Here is a 25,810-nt window from a genome sequence, read left to right on the forward strand (position 1 = left end):
GGCTTATTTCTGGGGATTTTTGTCCCCCCCCCCCATGTACTTTAAGAGTACTGGTACATGGGAGGCCCACTTCTGCTTGCTCATGGTGCAGGGGCAGGAGGCCACATGGCGTGCTAGTGCCACCGCTGCAAGGCGGGGGTGGAGCTGCCCCACACACCTGCCTCACGATGGTGGCTCCACCAGCTCCATCCAGCAGGGCCTTGCGTGGCCGCCAGCCCTTCTGCTTGCTTATGCAGCCACAACAGAGCAGGAGGCCAAGTGATGTAGTGGTGCTGTGGCCGTGAGGTGGTGAAGCTGTCCCACACGCTGTGCACCGGCTTACTTTTCCATGTTCTGAAGCCAGGCAATCCATGCCCCGACCCTGCCTTGCCTTACAGCTGCCTCACCAGCACATTGCTTGGCTTCCTGCTCTGTTATGGCTGTGTGAACACAAGCAGAAGTGGGCCAAAGGCCATGTGAGGCCCTGCTGGATGGGGTTGCTGGAGCCGCTGCGAGGCGAGGCATGTGTTAGGGCATGGATGGCCTTGCTGTGGGGGCCCTGAGATAAGCCAGTGTGGGGTGCGTGTGACAGCTCCATCCCCCCGCCTTGCGACATAAGCAACCAGATGGAATGAGCAGCTGGCCGGCTGCCGAGGCATTTAAGTAGGGCTTATTTGGAGTGGGTGGGTGTTAGGGCTTATTTTCAGGGAAATACGTTACAACACTCAATTGTCCTTTATACACATATATTTCATAGCTATGTGTCTCCACTTCTTATTTAAACACACACAAACTGAAGCTACTGCCTATATAGTCTGGCATTTGCAAATAGATGTTCAGATAAACATTGTTTTTGGTGACATACCTGGAAACTTTAGTTCAACTTTCCAGCAGCAGGGTTTTAATGAAATGGGAAAATAATCTACTAAGAAATGGCTTTCACTTATTAGGACGGGTATCTGTATAGCTGAAGTTAAAATCCAACACATTTTTTAGACTAGGTTGATCCCTCTATCCCACAGCCAGAAGTATCTTCATGCAGAACTCCTTTCTGTGGAAAAGATTAACCCAGTCTGGAGCCAGTCATTCTCCTTCCCCAATCTCTTTCCTTTGTATTCTAAAGTCCCTAAAATATATATACCGCTTAAATAAAAGACATGAAGTTAAGTGACACATTACATTAAGTTCTGGACCCCCTAACAGTTTTATTTAAACAAGGTTGTAAAAATAAAAAAGTAATGAATAGAACTTGGAAATCTATGACCTCCATCAAAAAGTAAAAAAAAAAAAAAGCATCAGTCATACATTAGGACCAAAAGTGAACAAGAGATACCATAATGGTTAATACAGAGCATCTGATTATAAGTATTCAGATGATAGTTGGTATTTCAAAGTACAACAGCACTAGAATATAATGAACTAGTGTGAGTGAACTGTTGATGGTTTGTGTAAATATTTAAACTGCTCTGATTTTGTTGAAGCAATAGAATCTTTTCAAGTCCCCATTAGCTGCTTTCACAAAATTTTTTTACAAAAGACCCCCCCCCCCAAAACACAACCTAAATAAATAGTTTGTCTTAAACATATTGGGTTAGTTGTTCAACAATGGCATATCAGTGTCCATTGGCACAGGAGCAAGTTCACACAAATAAAATAATGTAGCTTCACTGGCTTCTGCTTCTGTCAGAGGTTCCAGACGAACAAGTTTACTTTGGGTTGGTTGAGGATCCAAACTACTTTCGAGGAGTTCATCCACTTCTATTGACTTGTCTACAGAAGATGTGGTTTCTTGTGTACCCTCTGTTGCTGTGCTTGGGTTTCCATCAAACAATGCAAGGAGAGGGAAAGCAGTATATTGAATGAGCTGTTTATCTATAGTAGAAGAAAACAAGTCAAACAAAGGCATTATTTTACACAAACAGAAAGACCATTTATGCATTTTTACAAAATGAAAGTGAAAAAAAAAATAGAATTTGTTCAATATACTGTAGAAGATTACCAGTATGCATTGATTGCATCTTATTCATATCTAAAAAATAATTTCCATAAATTGTGAATACTGCACAAGCAAACAATTTTACAGTATGAAAACTCACCTGTTTTAGGGCTTGAATTAGGCACATTTTGTGAGTCTTCTTGTGGACTATTACTTTTCATCGTTTCAATTCCCTTTGCTTCCACCTGCATAAAAGATGAGATAAAGAAAATGTTATACTACAGAACAGAGCCTATCAAAGTAAAATACAGGTAATAACCATTTGTTCTATGATCAAAGTTACAATGTCACTGGACAAATGGTACTTTCACCTGGAACTTGAAGTTATGGTGTTGCAAGGGCTCTACGATCACATGATCAAAATCTAGGTGCTTGGTAACCTACCCGCATTTATAACTGCGGGGTGCATTTCAACTTCCCCAAGCCCACCTATTTTCCCCCCATTTCTACCCTTATACCTGCCCTGCACTTCACCATCCCTGCCTCCCTGTGCTCTGCTGTTCCCAGCTGACCTTTGCCATCTTCCTTCACTTGATGAGGTGTGCCGGTCTGGCCCTTTGTGAGGCAGGTGCTGGCCACGTGATGCCTTTTTCCTAAGGCCACATGCAGCCTTCCTGAAGTCACATATAGCCAGCATCTGCCTTGTGATGGGAGGAAGAAGACAGCAAAAGTGAGTTGGGGATGGCAAGGGCAATGCAGTGTAAGGATACATGTGGGCTCTTTGGCCCCTGGTGGCAGCCCCATCTCTTCTCAGCCAAGCTGTATTTGTGTTTGGCCATAGCAGTTACTTAGTTGCACACTGCCCTGCTTGCAAGTCACTGACTTGTTGGCTGGAAGCCAGGAGAAAGTTGCAAGGAGGTCCTTGCTTAAAATCCCAGGATTCTCACTTAATGAAGGCCAGGGGATTACCAGAACCACCATAGCTAAGTGACGTCATGTGACATTGTGTTTTATGACTGCATTGCTTAGCGATGGAAATTTCAGTCCCAGTTACTGTAATAAATAGAGGACTACCTGTATTCTGCAGCAGCATTTAAAAATATGTGAGATGCTATCACCAGAACAAACAATATTCAGGTATCAGCAAAACACAATGACAAGCTAATATTTTGCCATGTACCAAGAAGTCATTTTTTGGAATTTTAGAAACCTTTATTTGTATTTCCTCTACATATATGAAAATGAGACTGGGGACATTAATACCATAATATACAAATTGTAATTTTATTCCTACCACATAAGTACTTTACATTAGTATGTGGAAAGCCTATAGTGCACAGATCAGCTTGTTTTGGAAGGTTTGGTCCTGAACCAAAACATACATATTTGGTATATTTTGATACACCCATGCAACAAAATGGAGCTGTTTTAATATGGGCAGAAATGGTTGAAAGGACTGAGAATGGAAAAAACCAAGTTGTCGGCAGATGAGGAGAGACAAGGAGAAAAGGAAAGTTATTGGAAGGTTAGGAGATATGGATCAGTCAGTAGAATATGCTGTTGCTTGAAGGGAGGGAAAAGAAAAAAAAAAAGATCCTGAAAAGATGGGGGAAAGACAGGCTGGTGGGATGTGCACACTTGAGAACAGCTAAGGGAAGGTGCAGGGAAAGGAACTTTGCCCAATTTTCCTATTCAGATTTTGTTTCATCTGAAGCTTGAAACCTCAAACATATTCAAGATTTCAGTATTGCCAAACTGGGTCCCCAGAAATTGTTTAACAAAACATCTGGAATACAACATCTTGTTGCAGGTTCAAACCAAAATAATTTCCCCATTTTACGAACATCCCTATTTTGATAGTTCTAAAAGCACTGCTATGAAATTGTAGTACATTCCTATAAGGATATAAAGAGGCCGAGTTCAGTACTAGAAAGCATGGCAATTCAAACAAATAGAAAACTAGTCTTAAATTATGACCTTGCCAAAATTCAGACTTTTAAAAATATGAACATGTGATATTTTAACGCATTTCATTGATATGCCAATATAAAACTTACTTTTGTACTACTGATATGACTTGTAGGGTTCATCTGTACAGAACTTGAAAAAAGCTGAACAAAACAAAATGTCACATTTTAAAAAGAAGATTCTAAGATTCTAAATAATAAAGTTGGCTATTTTTAAACTGCACCAATGATTTGTTTGTGAAAATATTGACATTAAAAATATTCTTCAGAAAAATACTCTGAACATTGTTTTTTGTTTTTTTTTCTGAAACTTTATAAAGTTTGCAACTGGCATTAATATAGCACCTTGATGAAATATTTTAAAGGAGAAAACAGTTTTATAAAATTGAAGCAAATATTTACATCCACCAGAAGATCTGGATCTATGCTGAACTGCCGTCCTGACAGCATGGCCTGAAAGTCCTCTAAACTGCAATCAATGCTCTCAAGGTAATCCAGGAGTTCCACCCTGAAGGAAAAAGAATATCCTCTAGTTTTTTGAGCAGTAACTTGTTCCCTGCTTGTCACTTTGGACTTCTAAAATAAAATCAAGAAAAGTACACTCTTCTTTTTCATATAATGTAAAAATTATAGGTGTCTCTGGAGGCTGGGGACAGCAAAAAACGTCACTTTCTGTCCCACCGGGAGTTGGGAAATGGGCTGTTTCAGGCCTTTGGAAGGCCTCCGAGGGAGTGGGAAAGGCTGTTTTTGCCCTTCCCAGATGCATAGAGAGGATCTGGAGCCAGGTGAGAAAGAAAAACATCCTACTGGGCCATCGCGTGCTGGCGGGGGAGGAGGGTTACACGCACAGGGCAGGGCGCATAGAATTATGGGTGTGGGCACGCACGCGCGCGAACCTCCCCCACCCCCCATCTCCTGGCACGTGATGGGTTAGCCATCACTGTTCTATAGCAAGCATATTGGAATCTCTTGTTCGTAACAAGAAAACAGATAATCAGCATATTTAAAACATATGTTCAGTGTAAAATACACGTGCAGTTAAAAGAGGAAGAGAATAAGATGGTGCATACATTTTAAAGTTAAAAATAACGTTAAGAAAGTAACACATGACTCACTTTCCAAGAAGGTTGATATTTTGTGAGATCACTCCATTTTCACTAAGAATAGAATCCATCATAGACACTGGATCTTCTGCTGTTAAAGTCGATTGGTTGTTTAACTGAACAGCACTAGACATTAATGGGTTTCCATGATCAGAAGTAGGACTTATCGGTTCATCATAGGAAATACCAACTGGTTCAGCGTTTGTATTTTCTTGAATTATAGGTGTATATTCATCCTCATTATCATCCTCTACTATTACAATGTCAGGACTGTAGCTGCAATGCAAATGTAAGATTAACAAAAAGAAAGCCTTTCTTTTGTAATTTGATTGGAAGTAAAATTCTGAAATCATTTTCTTCAGCTTTACTCAGACAGCATTTCTGTTTCTGTATTTCCCTTTGAATAATTAGAAGTTCAACACTTTTTGGGGAGGTAAGTGACGGGAGACTAGAGATTTACACAACAGAATCCCACACATTCCACATGCACATTTTCTTAAACTGAATAATATGGCATTTTAAAATAACTAGTGTATATTTGCATAGGCTTTTTAAAAAAAACAAATCACAATCCATTTCACTAAATCCACAAAGTATTTGCAACACTACATTTATTAGGCATTTAGAACTTTTGCTTTTAAACCCTCCCCCCCCCCAAAAAAAAACAGCTGTTCTAAATTAGCTCTGCAAAGCAAGCCAATTATTAATAATTTTACTATAGTTATTTGCTACTAGTCCTTATGGTGATACAATCTGAATCAGGTCTTGCCAGATCTAAGCACTACTATTTTAATGAAAATATTTGGATTCTGCTAATTTATTTATAGAATTAAAACTGCAGGCATCAATGCAGGATTGCCCAAAATTGCAATTGTTTATTACACATATAAATGTTTCTTACTTTGAATCTGAAACAGTATCTTCACTAGTTTCCGGAGTAACAGGTGCCTTTTCTTCATCCCCACTATCATCAGTGATGTCATAAATAATAATGTCATCTGACAGTTGGTCTCTTTGCTTTAAACCATCACTCCTGTTATGTGAAACCTGTCCATTTACAAGCTGCAATAACATAATTGCATAATAAAGATAAAACAGGAATAAGGATAGAAATGTCTTCAAAGTGAATAAGAAAGTTAAAAGTGCTACATTCAGAATGCATTTGAAATGGATTTACAAATCATTTAATTCCATAGCTATGGAATTAAAACAGGATAATCATTCTTAAATAATTTAAGAGTAATATCTTGACTAAAAGAAGTACAGGCAATCCTCAATTTACAATAGTGATTGCTCAAAGTTACAATGACTCTGAAAAGAGTGACCTATGACCATTTTTCACACTTAGGACCGGTGAGCATCCCCATGGTCACGTGATCAAAATTCAGACACTTGGCAACTGACTCATATTTCTCACGGTTACAGTGTCTTGGGGTCATATGATCACCTTTTGATAAGCGAAGTCAATGGGGAAACCAGATTCACTTAACAACTGTGTCACTTAACAACTGCAGTGATTCACTTAACAGGTGTCAAGTGGCAAGAAAGGTCATAAATGTCACTGCGTTTTTGTATTTACCAGATACTCTTATTTTTGAACTCTTAAGACTTACCGTAGCTTGCCAAGTTCTTATCATAACTGATACTGCGCATGTCCACATTCTTTCACTTTCTTCTATACTTTCTTTGTTCTCCGGCCAGGAGAGGTCCGGCCGGGAAAGCTTTGCCAAGATGTAACTAATTAGATCAGTGAGATGTTTTATTTTATTTATAACAAATAAATGAGTTTTTTCTTAGAAAATATATCTTTGGGTTTATTTTCTTAAGTATGCTTCAAGGGAAAAGTCTCGATCCACTTCTCTAAAATCAAGGTGCGATTACCCAAAAGCAGGATGGGATTAATTAGCACCCTGACAATAAATTGGGGCAAAACTCACTTATTTTGGGCTCAATTGTTGTAAACTGAGGATTACCTCTATTATATTGTAACACAGAGGTTCTTACTTGGTTTAGGAGAAAGAAATGACACTTGAACCTAATCTCAACCATCAATGTAGAATATTTCATTATTCAAATGGTGCTTATTAGTAGTTCTCACTTCTGTCCTGGAAACATCAATTTAAGCCTTAATGGGATGATTCTGTCTTTTATCTCTTTTATCTCTTCCATTATCCAGATACAATCTTATTTACAACTCACTATACAAGGAGCAGTGTTGACTCTTTCTTCACATCTGAGTGACATTAATTACGAAACTCTAAGAGTGGGATTCCAGTTCAGGGTTAAAACAAGGCTTCAGTCTGTTAATATTCTAAGCCATTAATTTAAGAGGCTCTTCTGAGTTTTCTGCTTTTTGACCTGAAGGTATATTCTGCAATTAATTAAAGTCTATCAATAACTCCATTTTGTAAAGATGGTGCAGTTTTGATTACTGGAATTTAACATTTTACTAGATATAAAACTGCCTTTTTGTTTTTTAAACTACAAAAAATTAATTTTTAACCTAAGAATTTAAGGGTACATTGCAACTCACAAAGAAATTAAAAACCTTAGTTAGGGAAATTGAAATATACCACAAACACAAGAATAATTAACCTCATGAACTTTGTAGTTTTCTTTCTACTGGAACTCAAACTTTTGCACTGCACTGCACTGTATAGTTTGGTTTAATATAAACCATTATTTAATGTTTCTGTAATTGAAGTCATTATAGTTGAAGGAAAGTTGTTATATTCAACAGAGGAAATAAATATAGGTTATTCTCTTAAAAAAACAAAATAATGAGCACAAACATGGACCAGCCATGTTTACTAAAAAAAATGGAACAGTCCCAGAAATAAAATGCAATGGGTAGAATAACCGCAAGTTTATTCCAGTGGAAACCATTTCTACTGATAAAACCATGGGATGGTGATGCCCTCTATTTCTGGATCTTAAAAAATGCTCAAGAGAGAGAGTGCTCAAAGTTTAAGGGCTGATTTAAGGGAGAACGTAGAACATAAGGGTAGAAAAAGTACATCTGTGCAAAGTCACTTGCTTTTGCACAATTTTGATTCTGCAGTACATGTAGTCCTTGACTTACAATCACAACTGCGCCCAAAATTTCTGTTGATAAGTGACACACTTGTTTAAGTGAGTTTTCCTGCCATATTTGTTAAGTGAATCACTGCAGTTGTTAAGATAGTAACACAGTTGTTGAGTGAATGCGGCTTCCCCGTTGACTTTGCTTGTCAGAAGGTCACAAATATGATGCCATGGGCCCAGAACATTGCAAGTATTGTAAACATGAGTCAGTTGCCAAATGTCTGAATTTTGATCACGTGACCATGAGGATGCTGCAAAGGTCGTAAGTGTGAAAAAACGGTCACGTCCCTTTTTTCAGTGTCATTGTAACTTCAAATAATTACTAAATGAACTGCTAAAAGTTAAGGATTATCTGTAATCTGTAGGTCTACAGCCACAGTGAAAATCATTGCAAGTCTCTGTTTAGAACTGCAATCACTAATCTCCTCATATAAAACAAAACTTCATTTAAACTGCTTTTCACCTATATCTCAAACATCCATATTAAGTTAGTTTCCCCAAGGTAGATAACTTTTTACTTTTAAATGTTTTACAATTAACTCACATGATGTTTGTTTTCTGATGAGTCTTTGACTATCTGCTGAAATAAGTTAGACTTTGGAGCCCCATTAGTATTCAGAAGCAGTGGGCTAAATCGGGGGAAAAAAAACCGTTAATGCACTTGTAAAGTTTACATCTTTTTTTAAAAAAATCTTTTTCCGGAACTTTCAAAAATAAGCTTACCGTTTGCGTTTCAGACTCACAAGCTGATTATTCTGAACGAGAGTAACAATGAACTGCACAATCTGCAGAAAAAAACAGAATGTTTTGTTGCATTTCAATCTCAAACAAAATTACATATCTCTGTTGAAATAAGTCTTAACTAAACAGAATGTGTTAATTTACATTGGAAATTAAGTTTCTTGTTGCATAAGAGAACAAATTGTTAACCAAGTTGCACAAAAACAATAGAAGTTAATAATTTCTTTGGCTCTCTTCAGCAAATTATCAAATATAAAAGCCTACATTTCAAGATTTATTCCAACTTTCAGATTGAGGTAACATAGAGTGCTCTACAGCAGTGGTGGAATTCAAATTTTTTTACTACCAGTTCTGTGGGCATGGCTTGGTGGGTGTGGCAGGGGAAGGATACCGTAAAATCTCCATTCCCACCCCATTCCAGGGGAAGGTTACTGCAAAATCCCCATTCCCTCCCAATCAGCTAGGACTTGGGAGGCAGAGAATAGATGGGGGTGGGGCCAGTCAGAGGTGGTATTTACCGGTTCTCTGAACTACTCAAAATTTCTGCCACCGGTTCTCCAGAACTGGTCAGAACCTGCTGAAACCCACCTCTGCTCTACAGCATGAGTACAATCACTTTGGGACCATGTCATTCCTAGATGCTTCAGATGGCTTGGATATGCGAGAGTAGCTGGTTCAGGAAGCTGTCAACACCTCTGTGGTTCCTTAATATCTCTAAAGAGATGTTGATGCACTCCCTTCTGAAGAAACTTTCCCTAAAGTAAGCAATATTAGGCAACTATTGTCCTGTTTCTAATCTTCCCCTTTGAGGAAAGTTGTTGAGAAGATAATGTGGTTCCAGATGCAGATGCTCTAGATTGAACAGATTATATGGATCTTTTTGATCAATCCTAGAAATAAACAAAACAGATCTGGTTGTTTTAATAGATGACCTTTGACAGAACTGTCTTGATCCTCCTTGATCTCTTAGGAACTTTCTAGACTGCCTACTATGGTTGAGGATTCAAGATACTGTTTTACAGTGGTTCCACACCTTCCAAAACAAACAGTTCCTGTCAATGGCAATGGGGGAGAAAAGGCTGGTTCCATGGATGTTCCCTTGTCAGCTTCTACACAAATTAAATCTCTTTCCCCTGTTGTTTGACATGTATATGAGGCTGCTGGGAAAGATTTCCAGATAGTCTGAGTGAGATATATTTTGCCCCTTAGAGCAAGCAAGGAACGTTCTTTTCCATTTTCATTATAGTTTTTAAAAAGTTATCTGTATTAGTATAATATATTTTCTTAGTAACATCAACATTCACAAATAAAGCACTTCCATTAGTAACTTGAGCTAGGGTTTCTGCAATGAGCACAACTGATGGATAGCCAATACAAAAGCATTTGAAATAATTCTTACATTACAATGTAGCCTAAAGCATCAAGTATTATATAAAAGGATTTCTGCAGAAGTAATAAGATTTTCCACATATATTCCATACCTGCCCTGATTTATTCTAGAGATTCTGATTTTGGAGAAATTTTTACTCTCCAATTGCTGTCAGGAAAAATTATTTAATCTACCAATTTGTATTATATTCACTAAAGCCATTTTCTTTTCCTTCACATAAATTATATATGAAAATGAATCTCAGAAAAATTACCTTTCGAATAACTTGTTGCTGCTGTAGATGTTTTGCTCTCAATTCTGCTACCTCTCGCCAAAGAGATTCATTTTCTCTGTTTCAAGATATTCATAGTAGTGCAAAAATTAAAATGTTTGCATGTATGTTATTATTAGATCACATATTACAGAATATTAGAAATATATTCTGAAAAATAATATTAATAATAATATGACACAGATAATTTCTTCTATTGGTATGAAATATATAATTTTTAAGGTTAAAGTAGAAATTTTCATGTTAAAATGTTGGTGTTAAAAGGCCAGTTTTCCCAATTTGGATAAAAAATAAAGTTACATCACATTGACTAACATGTATTTTACCTCTTAAGTGCAGAAAGCCTGGATTCAATGGTTTCTTGTTTAATTTGAACCTTCTGAGCACTGCTTATAATTTTAGACAGATCTTCTTGGCGAATTTTATTTTCTTCAGGCTTCGAGGAAGAAACCTGTAAAAAAATAATTCCAGATATAAATGAGTAATAATATACAAGTTGATAGTAGCTTGAAATAGGTCTTCTGTGATAACAGAAACTGAAAATTGTTTTGGAAATGAATTCCAAAATACTATGATGCCTGTGAGATATGCATACTATAGGTGAATTTCAGCAAAAGGTGTTCAAAGATTTATAAACATTTTCACTAACCTTTCTTTTAATATGTTCCAGTAAGTCTTCCCGTCCTTGTTTGAAATAGAGATGTTGGAACTCAACAGGACCATCTCTTTCCAATTTAACAATACCAGAATCCACATGGACCACTTTACGGAAACCATCTAAAAAATTATATCCACAATGCAAAAATCAATGGGAATATTCAAAGGCCTCATTCAACAAAGTGAAGATTTCCATACTTACAGAATTATCAAAACTGCAATTCTTGTGTAAACAGTTTCACTAATGCACAACTGTCTTTTATTATCAGCAAAATCCATTTTGTTAATTTCTACAGAAACCATATATCGTGCTTTCCTGAAAATAAGACCCTGTCTTATATTTTTTTGAACCCCAAAATAAGTGCTTGGCCTTATTTTTGAGGCCATCTTATTATTTTGGGGCACGTGGAGCAAGATGGGGCTCCTCTTGACATCTTACCTGATTTCCAGCTCTGTCTCCCTAACCCTAACCAGGGGAAATGGCAGGGACAGGCTGTGCATGCGGTTAAATATTTTCAAGGAGGGCTTATTTTCGGGGAAGGCTTATTTTAGCGCATGCGCTCAAAAGCCCAATTGGGCTTATTATCCAGGGAGGTCTTATTTTCGGGGAAACAGGGTATATAAAACAAAAATCAAAATAGGAAGCAATGCCTGATCACTTAGTTCCCCTTCTAGCTTCACAGATATTGCTGTATTTCTGGGAAGTACAGGGCAATTGCATATGCAACAGTTTAGTTACTATACTGCTTGATATGTACAAAAAATACTATAAAAGTACAGTACACCACTTCTTCTGGATCTGAGCCAGATAGTTTAAATCTGGAAGCAAAACAAAGAAAAACACCAGATCTTAAATAGTGCTAGGCTACAGAAACATATGTTCTAAATACGTTTAACAAATAAATGTTATTATCCTAATATAGTATAACACTGTATTTTTCTAAGAAACTGCACTGATATGTTTACTACCATGGATTTCATTTGAAATTTTAGCCAACCAGAACTTTCTCCCCAAAGAATTTCTCTCAGCAAACTAATACCCATGAAAAGAGAACAGAAATTATTTTAATCAATTCCCATTCGCTCCATGCCAAAGTATGCCATAACCTTCTAGAATAGATTTTTAAAGATTTTGGGGTACAAAAGATTGCAAGGATAGAGAGAAGTCAGCAGAAACTGCCTCCTTTCCAAGTCAAGCAATGGGAATGCTCCACTGTATCAACATTTTCCCTTGTTGGAAAGTATTCTTCCAACTTGCGGAAGACTACAATGAATTCAAGCCATAATGTATAAACAAGATTTCCTTCCCAAAATTGGGAGATAAATTACAACTGAGCAAAACCTAACCTTTCCAGGTGATACTTATATCAATATCATAGAATTTTATTTTCAATAGACTTGTGAAAGAATAGTTCTGCTAACTGCTGCTTAAGGACATGTTACAAAAAATCAAGTTTTTTTATAATCCTGAAGCTATAATATTCAATAATGACACAAAGAAGAAAACCCTTCATGGGTTTTAGTGTTTCAGAGGACCCAGAACACTGGACATTGAAAATTTCAGTAAATGCAATTCCTAAAATTATAGCAACTATATTCCTTAGAAAATTGTTTATGTTCATGATCAAAATTGAATTTGAATGACTGACAGAATATACTAGTGTAAAACAAAAAAAATGAACCTACTTCAAGATTAATAGTATATAAATGTTCTATATTTTAAGTGTAGATCTAAATATATAATAGTGGATATTACTAAAAAAAATCCTCACACATATTTAGCTGCCTCACAAAGCTTGCCATGTTGTTGTGCTTGAAGTACTTTGGAAGTATCTCTTTGGCAAACCTTTGTTCATCCAAAACGAGGAAACTCTGGCCATTCTGAAATTAAAAAGTCACACACAATTATGATCAGAATTTACATAAAATGAAAAACATTTTCATATATATTTGAAACTAACTTCTCACTGAAGCATTCTTTAATGCAAATATAACCTCTAATTTAAAAATATAAAGTTAATATCAAAATTATAAGAACTTTCACTGAAAATGGTAATGATTATGAACAAGATTAACACAGAATCTTGAAGAGCAAATCATGAATACATTAATGGCAATAACTCAGATCAAATTACAGGATAGTTTAATATTATGCTTGACCATAAGAACTGCCTAATAAGTGAATTTTTGTTACAGGTTATTTGGTTGGATCTAAAATGTATACTTTTTATTACTTCTACTTTTAAGAGCCATGGTGGTGCAGTGGTTAGAATGCAGTATTGCAGGCTAACACACTGCCAGGAGTTCGATCCTCACCAGCCCAAAGTTGACTCAACCTTCCATCCTTCTGAGGTTGGTAAAATGAGGACCCAGATTGTTGGGGGCAATATGCTGATTGTAAACCACTTAGAGAGGGCTGTAAAACACTATGAAGCACTTATAATATATAAGTCTAAATATTATTTAGTTTGGAATGGGAGAATAAAAAAGATATAGACAATCTAAGCAAAAGTTCAGTCTAATTAATAGGCTAAGATTAACAAAAGAGCAAATTGATTAAGAACCCAGAGGATGCAATAGAAAATTATCCACTAGAACAGCAGGTTAAGAAATCAGACTAAATTAACTTGTGGACTAGAAAGCAGAATGTGAGGAAACATTGGGTAAAAGAAGTAGTAAGAAATGAGGAGACAAAATCATTGCAAGGCTCAGACATACTTTTTGGTATAAAAAGACTGAAGAAAAGAAAAAAGAAAAAGGAGGTAGAAGGAGACCTTGCACATCAAGCACTATAGTCAGACTGGGCCCTTAATAGATACTGCCATAGCTTGGCATATGTGACATAAACATATTATTTTAATTACTATTTTAAAATAGTAGCTGTAGTATCTCTAATATATTGAGCCACAGTGGTGCAGTGGTTAGAGTGCAGTATTATAGGCTACTTCTGCTTCCTGCCGCTGCCTGCAATTTGGCAGTTCAAATCTCATCAGGCTCAAGGTTGATTCAGCTTTCCATCCTTCCAAGGTGGGCAATGTAAGGACCCAAATTGTAGGGGACAATTTGCTGACTCTGTAAAACCGCTTAGAAAGGGCTGTAAAGTGGTATGTAAGTCTAAGTGCTATATTACCAGATATCATTTTTTACACAGATTTTATTATGTGTATGTGAACCAGTTTTGTGTAGTGGTTAAAGTACTAGATTAGAAAGTAGAAGATGGGAGTTCTAGTCCTGACTTACACATAAAGATAGTTGGGTGACCTTGGATCACTCAGGCTCTCTCAGCTATAGGAAGAAGCAGGCAATAGCAAACCAATCGCAAAGTCTTGCCAAGTACATTGTAGGGACATGTTCAGGCTGTCAGAAGTCAACACTAGCTTTAAGGCACTTTGCCCCCAAAAGTGTGCATAGTATTTTAAAATGTTTAAATAGTTTCATATACTATCACAATTAGGACTGGAATCTCAGTCACTGAGTGAAGCAGTTGCTAAGCAAGATGACTACTTTGTTCAACAACCACAATCCTGGCAATCATGGTTGTGATTAAGCAGTCTTGTGGATCACACAGAATCGTAGGTAAGGAGAATGAGTTGCGTGGGGGGGCGTGGGGGGCTTCACTCAGGAGCTGAAAATCCTCCCTGCCAAAATCCTAGCAGCATTTTCAGCCCTGAGCAGAGATACTCCTCCACATTCTATGATGGGCCTCCACCATCAACCACCTGAGATCCACTGCCCCTTTTTCCTTATCACACTGCATCTCCATTCTCTTGCTTAGATTTCAGCTTTCATTCATATTTGGGGGTGGCTGAAAGGGAACTCCTTCAGGAGGGTGAAGGAATGGAGCTCAAATCTTCAGGGTTTGAGCTCCATTTTGGCACCCTGCTGGAGTTCAGTTTCTTTCTGTGTGAGGGAAAGAACTTGTCCAGTAAGATGCAGGAATACAGCCCAAATATTCAAGTTTTGACCTTTGTTTCTGGATCCTGCCAAAGGACATTAGCTACAGTCAATGGAAAGCAGAGAACACTTTCAGCAGGGTGCAGAAATGAAGCAAAATCTTTAGGATTCGAGCTGTTTCTGTACCACATCAAAGGAGTTCAGCTTCCCTTGGCAGGCAGCTCTTTCAGCCACCCTCCAGAGACAGGACGCAGTTCTCTCAGCAAGAAGCAGCAGCTTGCAACTTTCCCTGCCAGCTTCCCCTCTGACTTTCTTGATAAATTGGCAAAGATTGCAAACAGTTATCACTACAATCATGGGGTTCTTCACAACCCCCTTGTAAGTGCGAGTAGATTGCCAAATACCAGATTGTGATCCTGTGACCACAGGCATAGTGGTGCAATGTTTTGTGATGGCTGAAGTGCTTTACGGGCTATAAAGCATCATTACATAAATTACATAAATATTACATAAATATTATATTATTTCCAAAGCTGTTATAATTCTGTACTGATATTAAATGGTCATAGGTTGAGGACCTGCTTGTACATTAACTAAATTCTTATAAGAGGCTTATAATGTAACTGAATATTATGTATATAATTCAAATAACAAACCAAACATTATGGCTTTCCCAAATTAACCCAACTTATCATATACTAAAAATAAAAAGGCACATGCAAGTGGACATGGCATAAAGACAATGTAAACTATGAATGTCTCCTAGGATCTGCTCAATGTTTGCTTTAGTCATCCAAAGAGTATGTATGAAAATTGATCGCCCTAGTTTCCAATTTCTCTGTTGCAACCTGTACAGAATCAAAAATAATCTTAAAAGTAATAAAACAAATACTATTCCCTCTTCCAGCAGAAATAGTAAGTGGTATAAAGATAACTTCATTATTTTTTTCTTATATTATATTCCTCTGAGAAAAAAACAACTTTGAAGTCATAACAAGGAAACAGATTTCTTACAACAGTTACACCATCTGTCCATCTCCAAATAGAAATATTTGGCACAAGAACAGATGTGGTTGTAAATTCTTTCACCCTTAATATCTAAGAATTTTTTTGTAAGCAGTTTCCTCAGAATAAAAGAGTAACTTAATTGTTACAGTGTATTCTCTGTAACATTTTGAAACCAAATACTGATCTATGGAGCAATTCTCTCTCCTCATACTATATTAGGCTATCTTTGCACTATTTCCATGTATTAAATCAGATTCAAGACCAAGGACATTCATATGCTGAAAATAGAATAGAATGGAATGGAATGGAATGGAATGGAATGGAATAGAATAGAATAGAATAGAATAGAATAGAATAGAATAGAATAGGCCAAGTGTGATTGGACACACAAGAAAGTGATTGGACACAAAAGAGCCTGGATAGCTCTGCAGACAAGGCACTGTAATTTAACACCAGCTGTCTGCAATTAAAGTAAGTTCGAATCTTGCCAGGCTCAAGGTTGACTCAGCCTTCCATCCTTTCTAAGGTAGGTAAATTGAGGACCCAGTTTGTGGGGGCAATAAGCTGGCTTTGTATAATATATACAAAAGTATGAAGGCTATTGCTTAACGCACTGTAAGCCGCCCTGAGTCTCCGGAGAAGGGCGGCATATAAATCAAATTAAAAAAAAATGTCTTGGTGCATATGCTCTCATCTCAGTGTACATAAAAAGACAAGATACATTCATCAAGAATCATAAGGTACAACACAATGATAGTCATAGGGTACAAATAAGCAATCAAATCATATTAGGAAACAGTTAATATAAATCGTAAGGATATAAGCAACAAAGTTACAGTCATATAGTGATTAGTGGAAGGAGATGAGTGATAGGAATGATGAGAAGATTAATAGTGCTGATTTAGTAAATAATAAATATCTACAGGGAAGTCTACAGAAATAAGCCATATTAATGACATTTGAATCTACTGATATTATACAATATCATGTACATGGAGCTGATGAAGTTATGTTTACTAATAGGTAAGTGATAGTATTATTACCCCAAACTGTGACAAACAGAAAAGCAGTTTGACTACCTACAATCAGTTAATAACTAAACCCTAATTGGATTTGCTTGTGCTTTTCTTTCCATTATATTTGAACTCAACCACTGTAATTTATGGGATTTAAATTACTCTATCTGATCATGTTTTATTTAGAGTAAGAAAATGTACGAATGTACATTGACTCTTGCTGGAATAAAGCAAAATAGGAAGTCAGGACTCTTCTGCTGACATTCCTGATAATTTCTGAACCTATTTAAATGTTAATAGTCAACAGATCAGAGCTAAGGTAGTTAACAATAAAAAGAACAGATAGACCATGAAAACAATACATAAATACAACAGAACAGTGACCTAAGTATTATTCTAAACAACACTTTTAGTAAATTGCTTCCTACTTCTAACAGCCACCGACAGAAAATTAGCTACCAAGAATAAATTTTGAAATTTTATCTTCCAGCAAATATTTAATAAGTGGATCTTTCTGAATGTGCAGTCAATACAGTTATAACCAGTCAATGGTGGGCTCCAGTTTTAAATTTGCAGAAGAATGTGGGGCAGAAACACCACTTCCTGTTTACTACAGGGACAAAGCCTCAAACACAAACATTTTTCTTGCAAAAAGCTTGAGGCAAGTACATTCAGAAAAACTTTCAAATAAAATGCCAAACTTGACTTGCTGAACAAGAAAAAAAAAAATAACATAATCTGAGACAGCCTGAAGAGATTTATGGAAAATGCAGAATTATATCCAACTTGAGAAAGAATCGGTGACAGCCTAATATAAAAGTGAGTTCTTCCAGTTACCAGAGACACATTCGAAAGTTTGTAGCCAGCCATAGGGAGATAGACCAATTACTGCATTCTGGGACTAGCCTAAAGATCCTGAAGAAGACCATTTCCTCAGGTGCATGAGCCAGGAGGCTAGCTGGGCAGGTCCAGCTGGTAGTGTGGCTTTTATTTTTGAGATTGTTATTTACCTCAAGTGTCAGGCAGCCACATCAATTATTTAAATAAGTAGCTCAGCCAGAGGTTCAGGGCATAGAATCAGTATGAACATTAACCTGACAAGTGCATTTCAACACCCTCTTTTGTGTACAAAATTAACAGTATGGAGAAGCACCATATACACAAAGTCAAGACTTTTCCAGGCACATTCCCTTAGGCGCAGGAACAGCTTGATTTCGAGCAGAGATGTCAAGAGGGATGCTCGACTAGCTAACAGGTATCAGCTTCCTCACCCAGGGCTAATCGGGCATGTTTCGGGGTTCCCACTAGCGGCACCAAGGGATCTCTCTCTCCAGTTCTGCATACACCCCAGAGACGTGCCCCCGCCCCAACCATGCCGGTCTCGGTCCAGGCTCTTCTGCAATGTTATTCTCCCGTCTCGGAGGATCCCTCGGCGGCCTTGCAGTCCGCCATGTGACAGTTGAGGCCTCCCGACGGGAAGGACGAGGGTGAGACGCGGGCCCGGGGAAACGACCGATACGGGGGCGGGAGGTGACAGGATCCGAGGCCCGTCGGTGATCTCGGGACAAACCTTCACCCGAGGAAAAAAAACGTGACTCACGCCGGATCACGCCCCCTTCCTCGTACACCGCCTCCTGCCGGGCCTTTTGTCCCGCCCGGGGGGGGGGGGAGAGCCGTACGGGCGAGAGGGAGCCTGACCGCGAAATCAAGGCTCCAGGGCGGCAGTCGGGAGGAAAAGAGAAAGGCCGGTCCACCGCCCCTCTTCGCGGCTGGCCTCTCTCGAGAACGCCTACCTGGCTCCAGGTGATGAGCTGGTTACTGGGCGCGTCGCCCACCAGAGCCCAAAGTTTACTTAGAAAGGCCGGGACTGCCGTTGTGGCTGCGGCGGCAGCGGCGCCCGTACTGGCCGCCGACATGACCGGCTGCTGCTGCTGCTTCATGACGGCTCGGCGGAGGGCGGGGGGGTAGGTGGGTGGGGTAAGAGCGGAGGCAATCCGAACCGGCGTCCTTCCTCCTCACGGCGGTAGCAGCGGCGGCGGCGCCGATCGTTCCTTGAACTGGCGCGCCTGCGCAGGCTCGCGAGACACGCGCGAGGCCGGGGAGCCGCTTCTTCACCCTGCCTTTTACATAACGGGACCACGTGCGCGGCCCTCGCGAACCACAACAGCCAGAAGCCTCGGCTGCCATTGGATGAGGGGCTCGCGGGCTCGCCATTGGCTTGGCCGCGGCGGGACACGGAAATTTCCACCGACTGGAATGCAAAAGAGCGACCCGAGGCAGCCAATGAGGGAAGCGTTCGCCTAATAAGAATGAAAGAGCCGCGCGCGCGTCAGGTGAAAAGAAGGAGGGGGGGTGGGGGGGAGTTTGCCTAATGCTGGAGTTGCGGAGGGAGAGTTACCATAGCAACAGAGGGACAGCAACCACAGCAACCTTGGAGAAAACACATCGGCGCTTAATTGAAGATTAACTTTCACTCCGCTGTTCCTCTGTTTACATGTCCAGTCCTATACTCCTCTAATCCGCAGGAACTAATGGGACCGACTCAGCCTTTGTCTGTAAAACTCAATTAGGAGTGAAGTGTCAGCAGTGAAATATTTAACTTTATTCCTAGGGAACTCATGTATTTTATATGAGATCTGGAACAGTAGTTGTATTCGTGCTGCAGAGCCTTTTAGTGAAGTATGATCCTGAATAAATCTTAGTTCATTGTTATGAAGACCAGCAGAAAAGAGTTGAGGAGGACAAAAATAAGATACCAAGATTTGAAGTTAGGATGGAACATTACTTGGATCTGGCAGACACACAACTGATTGTTTCCAGATATGTTTTGGAAATAAACCTAAAAGTTGCTCATATTAGATCAGTGGCTACAGTTTGCTTGGGCCTGATGTACGAGTTGTAGTAATACTCATCCAGTTTATTTAACTTAGATTTTTATTGCATTCAGGGCCATTGAGTTATCCCATTAGAAGCAATTCACTGCCAGAAAGAATGATTAATCAGCTAAGAGCTAGTCAATAATCTTAATTAAAAGATTTAAATTAGGCCTTGATTTTTTTCCCTCTGTCATGCCTTCTATTTTTATGTGTAATCATTTTTATTGCTGCTTGGAGCACACACACCTGCTTTTAACCTCGATGTCAAACTGACAAAACTATGGCTCATGATGTTGTAGTACAAGTTGAACTGTGAAGCAGATCACTACAAAATGAAGAGCAGGATCTCTTGTGTCAGGCCTGGAAGCTATCTTTTGCATTGGGCCTTCAGGCCTGCCACATTTAATGCTGTGGGAAACTGGGAGTGGGGATTGTATGGAGCAAGGGTGATATATAATCATAATAACATTCCTTTCTCAGAGAGGCAAGGACATCTTGCCCTGCACCTGGAGGGGTATGACTGGGAGGCATTTCCAGTTGGGATGGTGCTTTGATTGGACCATGTGATGGACATGTGGGTGCTGGGCAGGGACTTGGACTTTCCTTTGGGTGGGGAAAACCAAGTTTTCAGATTTGTGTTTTCCCAGATGTGCCAATATGACATCTCTAATAAAATGGAACTTTGAGGAACTTCAAGCCTCGGAGTCTTCTTTTGTTGGGGGGTGTTACTTGGAACTCTGACACTCTGAAGGAATCATATAAAGGCAGTATTATATATTGGATGAAATTGCTCCAGAATTGATTCCACCATGCTTCATGGTGAATCCTAAGAACTGGAGGCTAAAACATGATGAATGGTTGCAGGAACTGGGCATGGCTAGCCTAGTGAAGAGAAGGACCAGGGAAAACATGATAGCAGTTCTCCAATATTTGAGGGGCTGTCACACAGAGGAGGGGGCTCAAGCTATTTTCTAAAGCACCTGAAGGACAGACAAGGAATAATGGATGGAAACTAAACAAGTAGAGGTTCAACCTGGAAATAAGGAGAAATTTTCTGATAGGACAATTAACCAACAGCTAGCTTGTCTTCAGAAGTGGTGGGAGCTTCATCCGTGGAAGTTTTCAAAGAGAGACTGGACTGCCATCTTCCAGAAATGCTGTAGGGTCTCCTGCTTGGGAGGGGGGTTAGACTAGATGACCTACAAGGTTCCTTCCAACTGTTAAATCTGAATAGTGAAAAATATTTTTATCTGAATTAGCTTGGGGAATTGAAATAAAACTCTTGTAACAAAATCTAGTTTTGTGTACCTCTTATTCTTATTTAAGTATTAAATGCATAAAAATAAACTTCCTTTTTTATACTTAAAACAGTAATTAGGGCAAAGAAATGATGTCGAGTTGGCCATGACCACCTAGTCACATGACCACCTAGTCACACCCATGCAGTCACATGGCCACCTAGCCACGCCCACATAACTTCTTGTTAAACTATTTGAATCCCACGACTGCTATAGCATATGCATGTTCTTCCCCTTTCCCCTAAAAAAAAAAACCATTAAAAAACTAATCAAACTAATACAAAAACTTTTCAAAAGATTTTTCCTTTTGTTTTTGTTTTTGTTTGGTTTTTGTTAGCTTTGCTTCTGTGCCTTGATGTTAATCTTTGGGATTCATTTAAATCTGAAAATATTTCTATGCACGTTAGGTTGATTCATAATCTTTATGTTTATTCTGTGGATGTTTTTAAACTTCAGGGTATGTTTAAATATTAGTTTGTGATTTGTAGATCTAGCAATATCACCGTAATGGAAGGGAATGGCACTGGGAATTCAGGAGACATTTTCAAGCAATGTCATCTTCAGCATTCTTTTCTGGGGCTACCTTAACAGACTTGTACATGTTTTATTTCTATCAGATGCTTGTGGGTACTTTACTGGAATTTATTCATCTCAACTCTAGGTGGTCAGCTGCCCAAAACCACCCATGTGCTTCTGCTTCACCATTAAACCATCTCTCCAATCAGCCTCCATGTTTCCAGTGTCTTTTTCCCTGCTTGGAACTGAACCAGATGGATATTTCTTCCAGCAATTCCAAAGACTAACTTCTACAATAAGAAATGTATTACTAGAGAGAATGCTAGAATAATTTGTTATCAGCTGTGAGTATGCTTTAATTTGTTAAGAGTTTCAGTGTTTCTGAAAACTCTTCAATATATTTTTCTCAGGTAGCTGTGCAGGCAGTTCCAGAGGCAAATCCCCCCCCCTTCTCTTAGCCGAAAAAGAATAACAAAAGATGTTAGTATATAACGTGAATAAAAAAACTAAGCATAGATCTTTACTCAAATTGCATCTTGTTAGCTGAAAAGTCAGTTCAATCAACAGTTTATTTGAACACAGCAGAGAGGCAGAACAACACAATGAAAGGGTAGATTTAAGTCATCCTGTGAAACATTGTCCCTCAAAGGCTGGTCTTTTTATTCTTCCAGTTGTTCTGATTGCTCAGGTTTCACAACCTCCCAAAATTCTGGGTGAAACTTAGAGAAACCTACCTAGAGAAAGGCAGAGTTCCGTAAATCACCAAATTGTAATGTAAAGTGTAGAAAGATGAATAAAGATACCTGAGTCCCCTTTTCCATAGGCATATATGTATGTACGTGTGCGTAGAATTCTGGCTCAATCAGCTATATCCCCAGATCAAAAGCAAAGGCAGGCATTTTCTTATTTATTTTGCATTTGATAGACTACTGCAAAGAGCAAGTCACTTTTATTGAGGAGATTACTCTGATGAGGAGCTAGTGATTCTATAAAAACTAACATTATCTTTTTGTTGTTGTTAAAGCAGGAACCCTTTACTTCTTTACTTAAAGTTGCAAAAGTGGTCCTTGTTCTTTACTTTTAGTCTATATTTAAAAAAATTTTTTTTAGATAGATAGATAGATAGTCACAGAAGTGAGTACATCCCCTCACATTTTGTAAATATTTAAATATATCTTTTCATGTGACAACACTGAAGAAATAACACTTGGGTACAATGTAAAGTAGTGAGTATACAGCTTGTATAACAGTATAAATGTGCTGTCCCTTCAAAATAACACAACACACAGCCATTAAAGTCTAAACTGCTGGCAACAAAAGTGAGTACACCCGTAAGTGATAATGTCCAAATGGGGCCATTTTCCATCCCTGGTGTCATGTAACGTGTTAGTGTTACAAGGTCTCAGGTGTGAAGGGGGAGCAGGTGTGTTAAATCTGGTGTTATCGCTTTCACTCATACTGGTCACTGGACGTTCAACATGGCACCTCATGGCAATGAACTCTCTGAGGATCTGAAAAAAACCAATTGTTGTTCTATATAAAGATGGTCTAGGCTATAAAAAGATTGCCAAGACTCTGAAACTGAGCTGCAGCCCGGTGGCCAAGACATACAGCAGTTTAACAGGACAGGTTCCACTCAGAACAGGCCTCACCATGGTCGACCAAAGGAGTTGAGTGCCCGTGTTCAGCATCATATCCAGAGGTTGGCTTTAGGAAATAGACGTATGAGTGCTGCCAGCATTGCTGCAAAGATTGAAGGGGTGAGGGGTCAGCCTGTCAATACTCAGACCATATGCCACATGTTGCATCAGATTGATCTGCAGCAGTGGTGGGTTGCTACCAGTTCACACCGGATTGGGCAAACTAGTAGCGGTGGCGGGGGGAGGCTCCGCCCACCCGCCCAGATGCTTCTTTGCATGTGCAGAAGTGCTGCACGCATGAGCAAACTGGTAGCGATGGGATTTGGAACCCACCCCTGGTCTGCAGGGCTGTCGTCCCAGAAGGAACCTCTTCTAAAGTTGATGCACAAGAAAGCCCACAAACAGTTTGCTGCAGACAAGCAGACTAAGGACATGGATTTCTGGAACCATATCCTGTGGTCCGATGAGACCAAGATAAACTTATTTGGTTCAGATGGTGTCAAGTGTGTGTGGCGGCAACCAGGTGAGGAGTAGAAAGGCAAGTGTGTCTTGCCTACAATCAAGCATGGTGGTGGGAATGTCATGGTCTGGGGCTGCCTGAGTGCTGCCGGCACTGGGGAGCTACAGTTCATTGAACCATGAATGCCAACATGTACTGTGACATACTGAAGCAGAGCATGATCTCCTCCCTTTGGAGACTGGGCCCCCGGGCAGTATTCCAACATGATAACAACCCCAAACACACCTCCAAAATGACCTTGCTAAAGAAGCTGAGGGTAAAGGTAATGGATTGGCCAAGCATGTCTCCAGATCTACACCCTATTGAGCATCTGTGGGGTATCCTGAAATGGAAGGTGGAGGTGCACAAGGTCTCTAACATCCACCAGCTCCATGACGTCGTCATGGAGGAATGGAAGAGGTCTCCATTGGCAATCTGTGAAGCTCTGGTGAACTCTATGCCCAAGAAGGTTAAGGCAGTGCTGGAAAATAATGGTGTCTACACAAAATATTGACACTTTGGGCCCCATTTGGACATTATCACTTAGGGGTGTACTCACTTTTGTTGCCAGCAGTTTAGACATTAATGGCTGTATGTTGCATTATTTTGAAGGGACAGCACATTTACACTGTTATACAACTTAGATACTCACTACTTTACATTGTAGCCAAGTGTCCTTTCTTCAGTGTTTTCACATGAAAAGATATACTTAAATATTTACAAAATGTGAGGGGGTGTACTCACTTCTGTGACATACTTGTGTATATGTATATGTGTGTATGTGTACACACACACACACATCATCCTGTTTTTATCTCTTTGTCCCTTTCAGCCATGCTTCCTCTCATCCAAAAGACTATTCACTGTTTTAAAAACTGATAATTTATTTATGACTAGCTGCCGTCTTTTATTAAAGACATTGCTTATTAATAGTTTAGGCTAGATGCCCAATAATTTCTTCCATAAGCCTTCATAGTTAAATAATAGTTGGAAGTCTTTTCTAAAGATATGAATAGGAAATGGGTATATCTCCCACCAAGAGGGGATGTGATAGCAGTGTTCCAGTATTTGAGGATGAGGGGAGCAAGCTATTTTCCAAAACGCCAGAAGGCAAGACAAGAACAAATGGATGGAAACTAATTAAGGAGCAACTTAGAACTAAGGAGAAATTTCCTAACGGTAACAACAATCAATCAGTGGAATGGGTTCCTTTCAGAGATTATGGGTGCAGGCTTTCAAGAAGAGACTGGATAGCCATTTTTCTGCAATGGTATAGGCTCCTGCTTAAGCAGAGTAGACTAGATGACCTCCAAGATCCCTTCCAACTCTTGTTATTCTATGTTTTATAAGAATCACCAAGGCTTAGCAAAAATCATTTTTAGTGCATAGCAGAGAAATTTGCCCAATGTATTTTTTTTACCATTTTTCATTCAGTTCGATAAAAAGAGGTTACTTTCTAAATTGTTTCAATGAAGAAACTTTCAGAGGAGGAATATGGCATTCTAGTACTTATTTAATTATAGGATGGCCAAGTGGCTTATTAAGATCATAGACCAGAATACAAATAAAAGTGAATGGATCAATAAAGGTATAATTAAATGTAAAACAGTGTAATTTATTTCAGCCTTATACTAAAGATGCCATCACTAGGTAAATTCTTGCAGCCACACATGTCACATCTATTGGACAGAAAATAATTATTGTAAAAATAAGTTTGGCAGTCTGGCCAATGTTTTGGACGGTGGTAGTGAAGGTCAGGGTGGGGGCAGAGTTAACCTCAACCAACTATCAGTCAAAAGACATGACGAAAACTTCATAATCTCACAACATATGTACAGACTCAACCGCATTTTCAGATGGGAATTGTGAACATCCTAGAACAGGGATGGGCAATTAATTTTCCCAAGAGGACACATGAAAAACTGGGTCTGTTGT

At 39.0% G+C, this 25,810-nt stretch overlaps 1 protein-coding gene across 1 annotated transcript; it reads right to left on the bottom strand.

The window, feature by feature from the left end:
• Positions 1-1,164: 1,164 nt before the first annotated feature.
• On the bottom strand, positions 1,165-19,000 carry HSF2 (heat shock transcription factor 2). The gene is made up of 13 exons (XM_070932762.1): positions 18,840-19,000; positions 12,901-13,009; positions 11,121-11,248; positions 10,798-10,922; positions 10,454-10,529; positions 8,793-8,854; positions 8,614-8,698; positions 5,887-6,047; positions 4,998-5,261; positions 4,285-4,390; positions 3,973-4,026; positions 2,076-2,160; positions 1,165-1,851 (listed from the first exon to the last, which is right to left on the bottom strand). Exons 1-13 carry the CDS (start codon positions 18,984-18,986, stop codon positions 1,571-1,573), a joined length of 1,683 nt encoding a protein of 560 aa, XP_070788863.1. The 5' UTR covers positions 18,987-19,000; the 3' UTR covers positions 1,165-1,570.
• Between the last annotated feature and the right edge of the window lie 6,810 nt (positions 19,001-25,810).

Source organism: Pituophis catenifer, unplaced genomic scaffold, assembly GCF_029215685.1.
Source record: "Pituophis catenifer annectens isolate HBS135680 unplaced genomic scaffold, rPitCat1.0.hap2 SCAF_1, whole genome shotgun sequence".
In the NCBI taxonomy this organism is placed as follows: domain Eukaryota; kingdom Metazoa; phylum Chordata; class Lepidosauria; order Squamata; family Colubridae; genus Pituophis; species Pituophis catenifer.

Coding starts and splice junctions, on each gene's coding strand:
- HSF2 (XM_070932762.1), bottom strand. CDS start 18,986: ATGAAGCAGCAGCAGCAGCCGGTCATGTCGGCGGCCAGTACGGGCGCC. Junction 2,161..3,972: donor GTCATATCAGTAGTACAAAA/GTAAGTTTTATA, acceptor TCTTTTATGCAG/GTGGAAGCAAAGGGAATTGA. Junction 1,852..2,075: donor TAATTCAAGCCCTAAAACAG/GTGAGTTTTCAT, acceptor CTTCTACTATAG/ATAAACAGCTCATTCAATAT.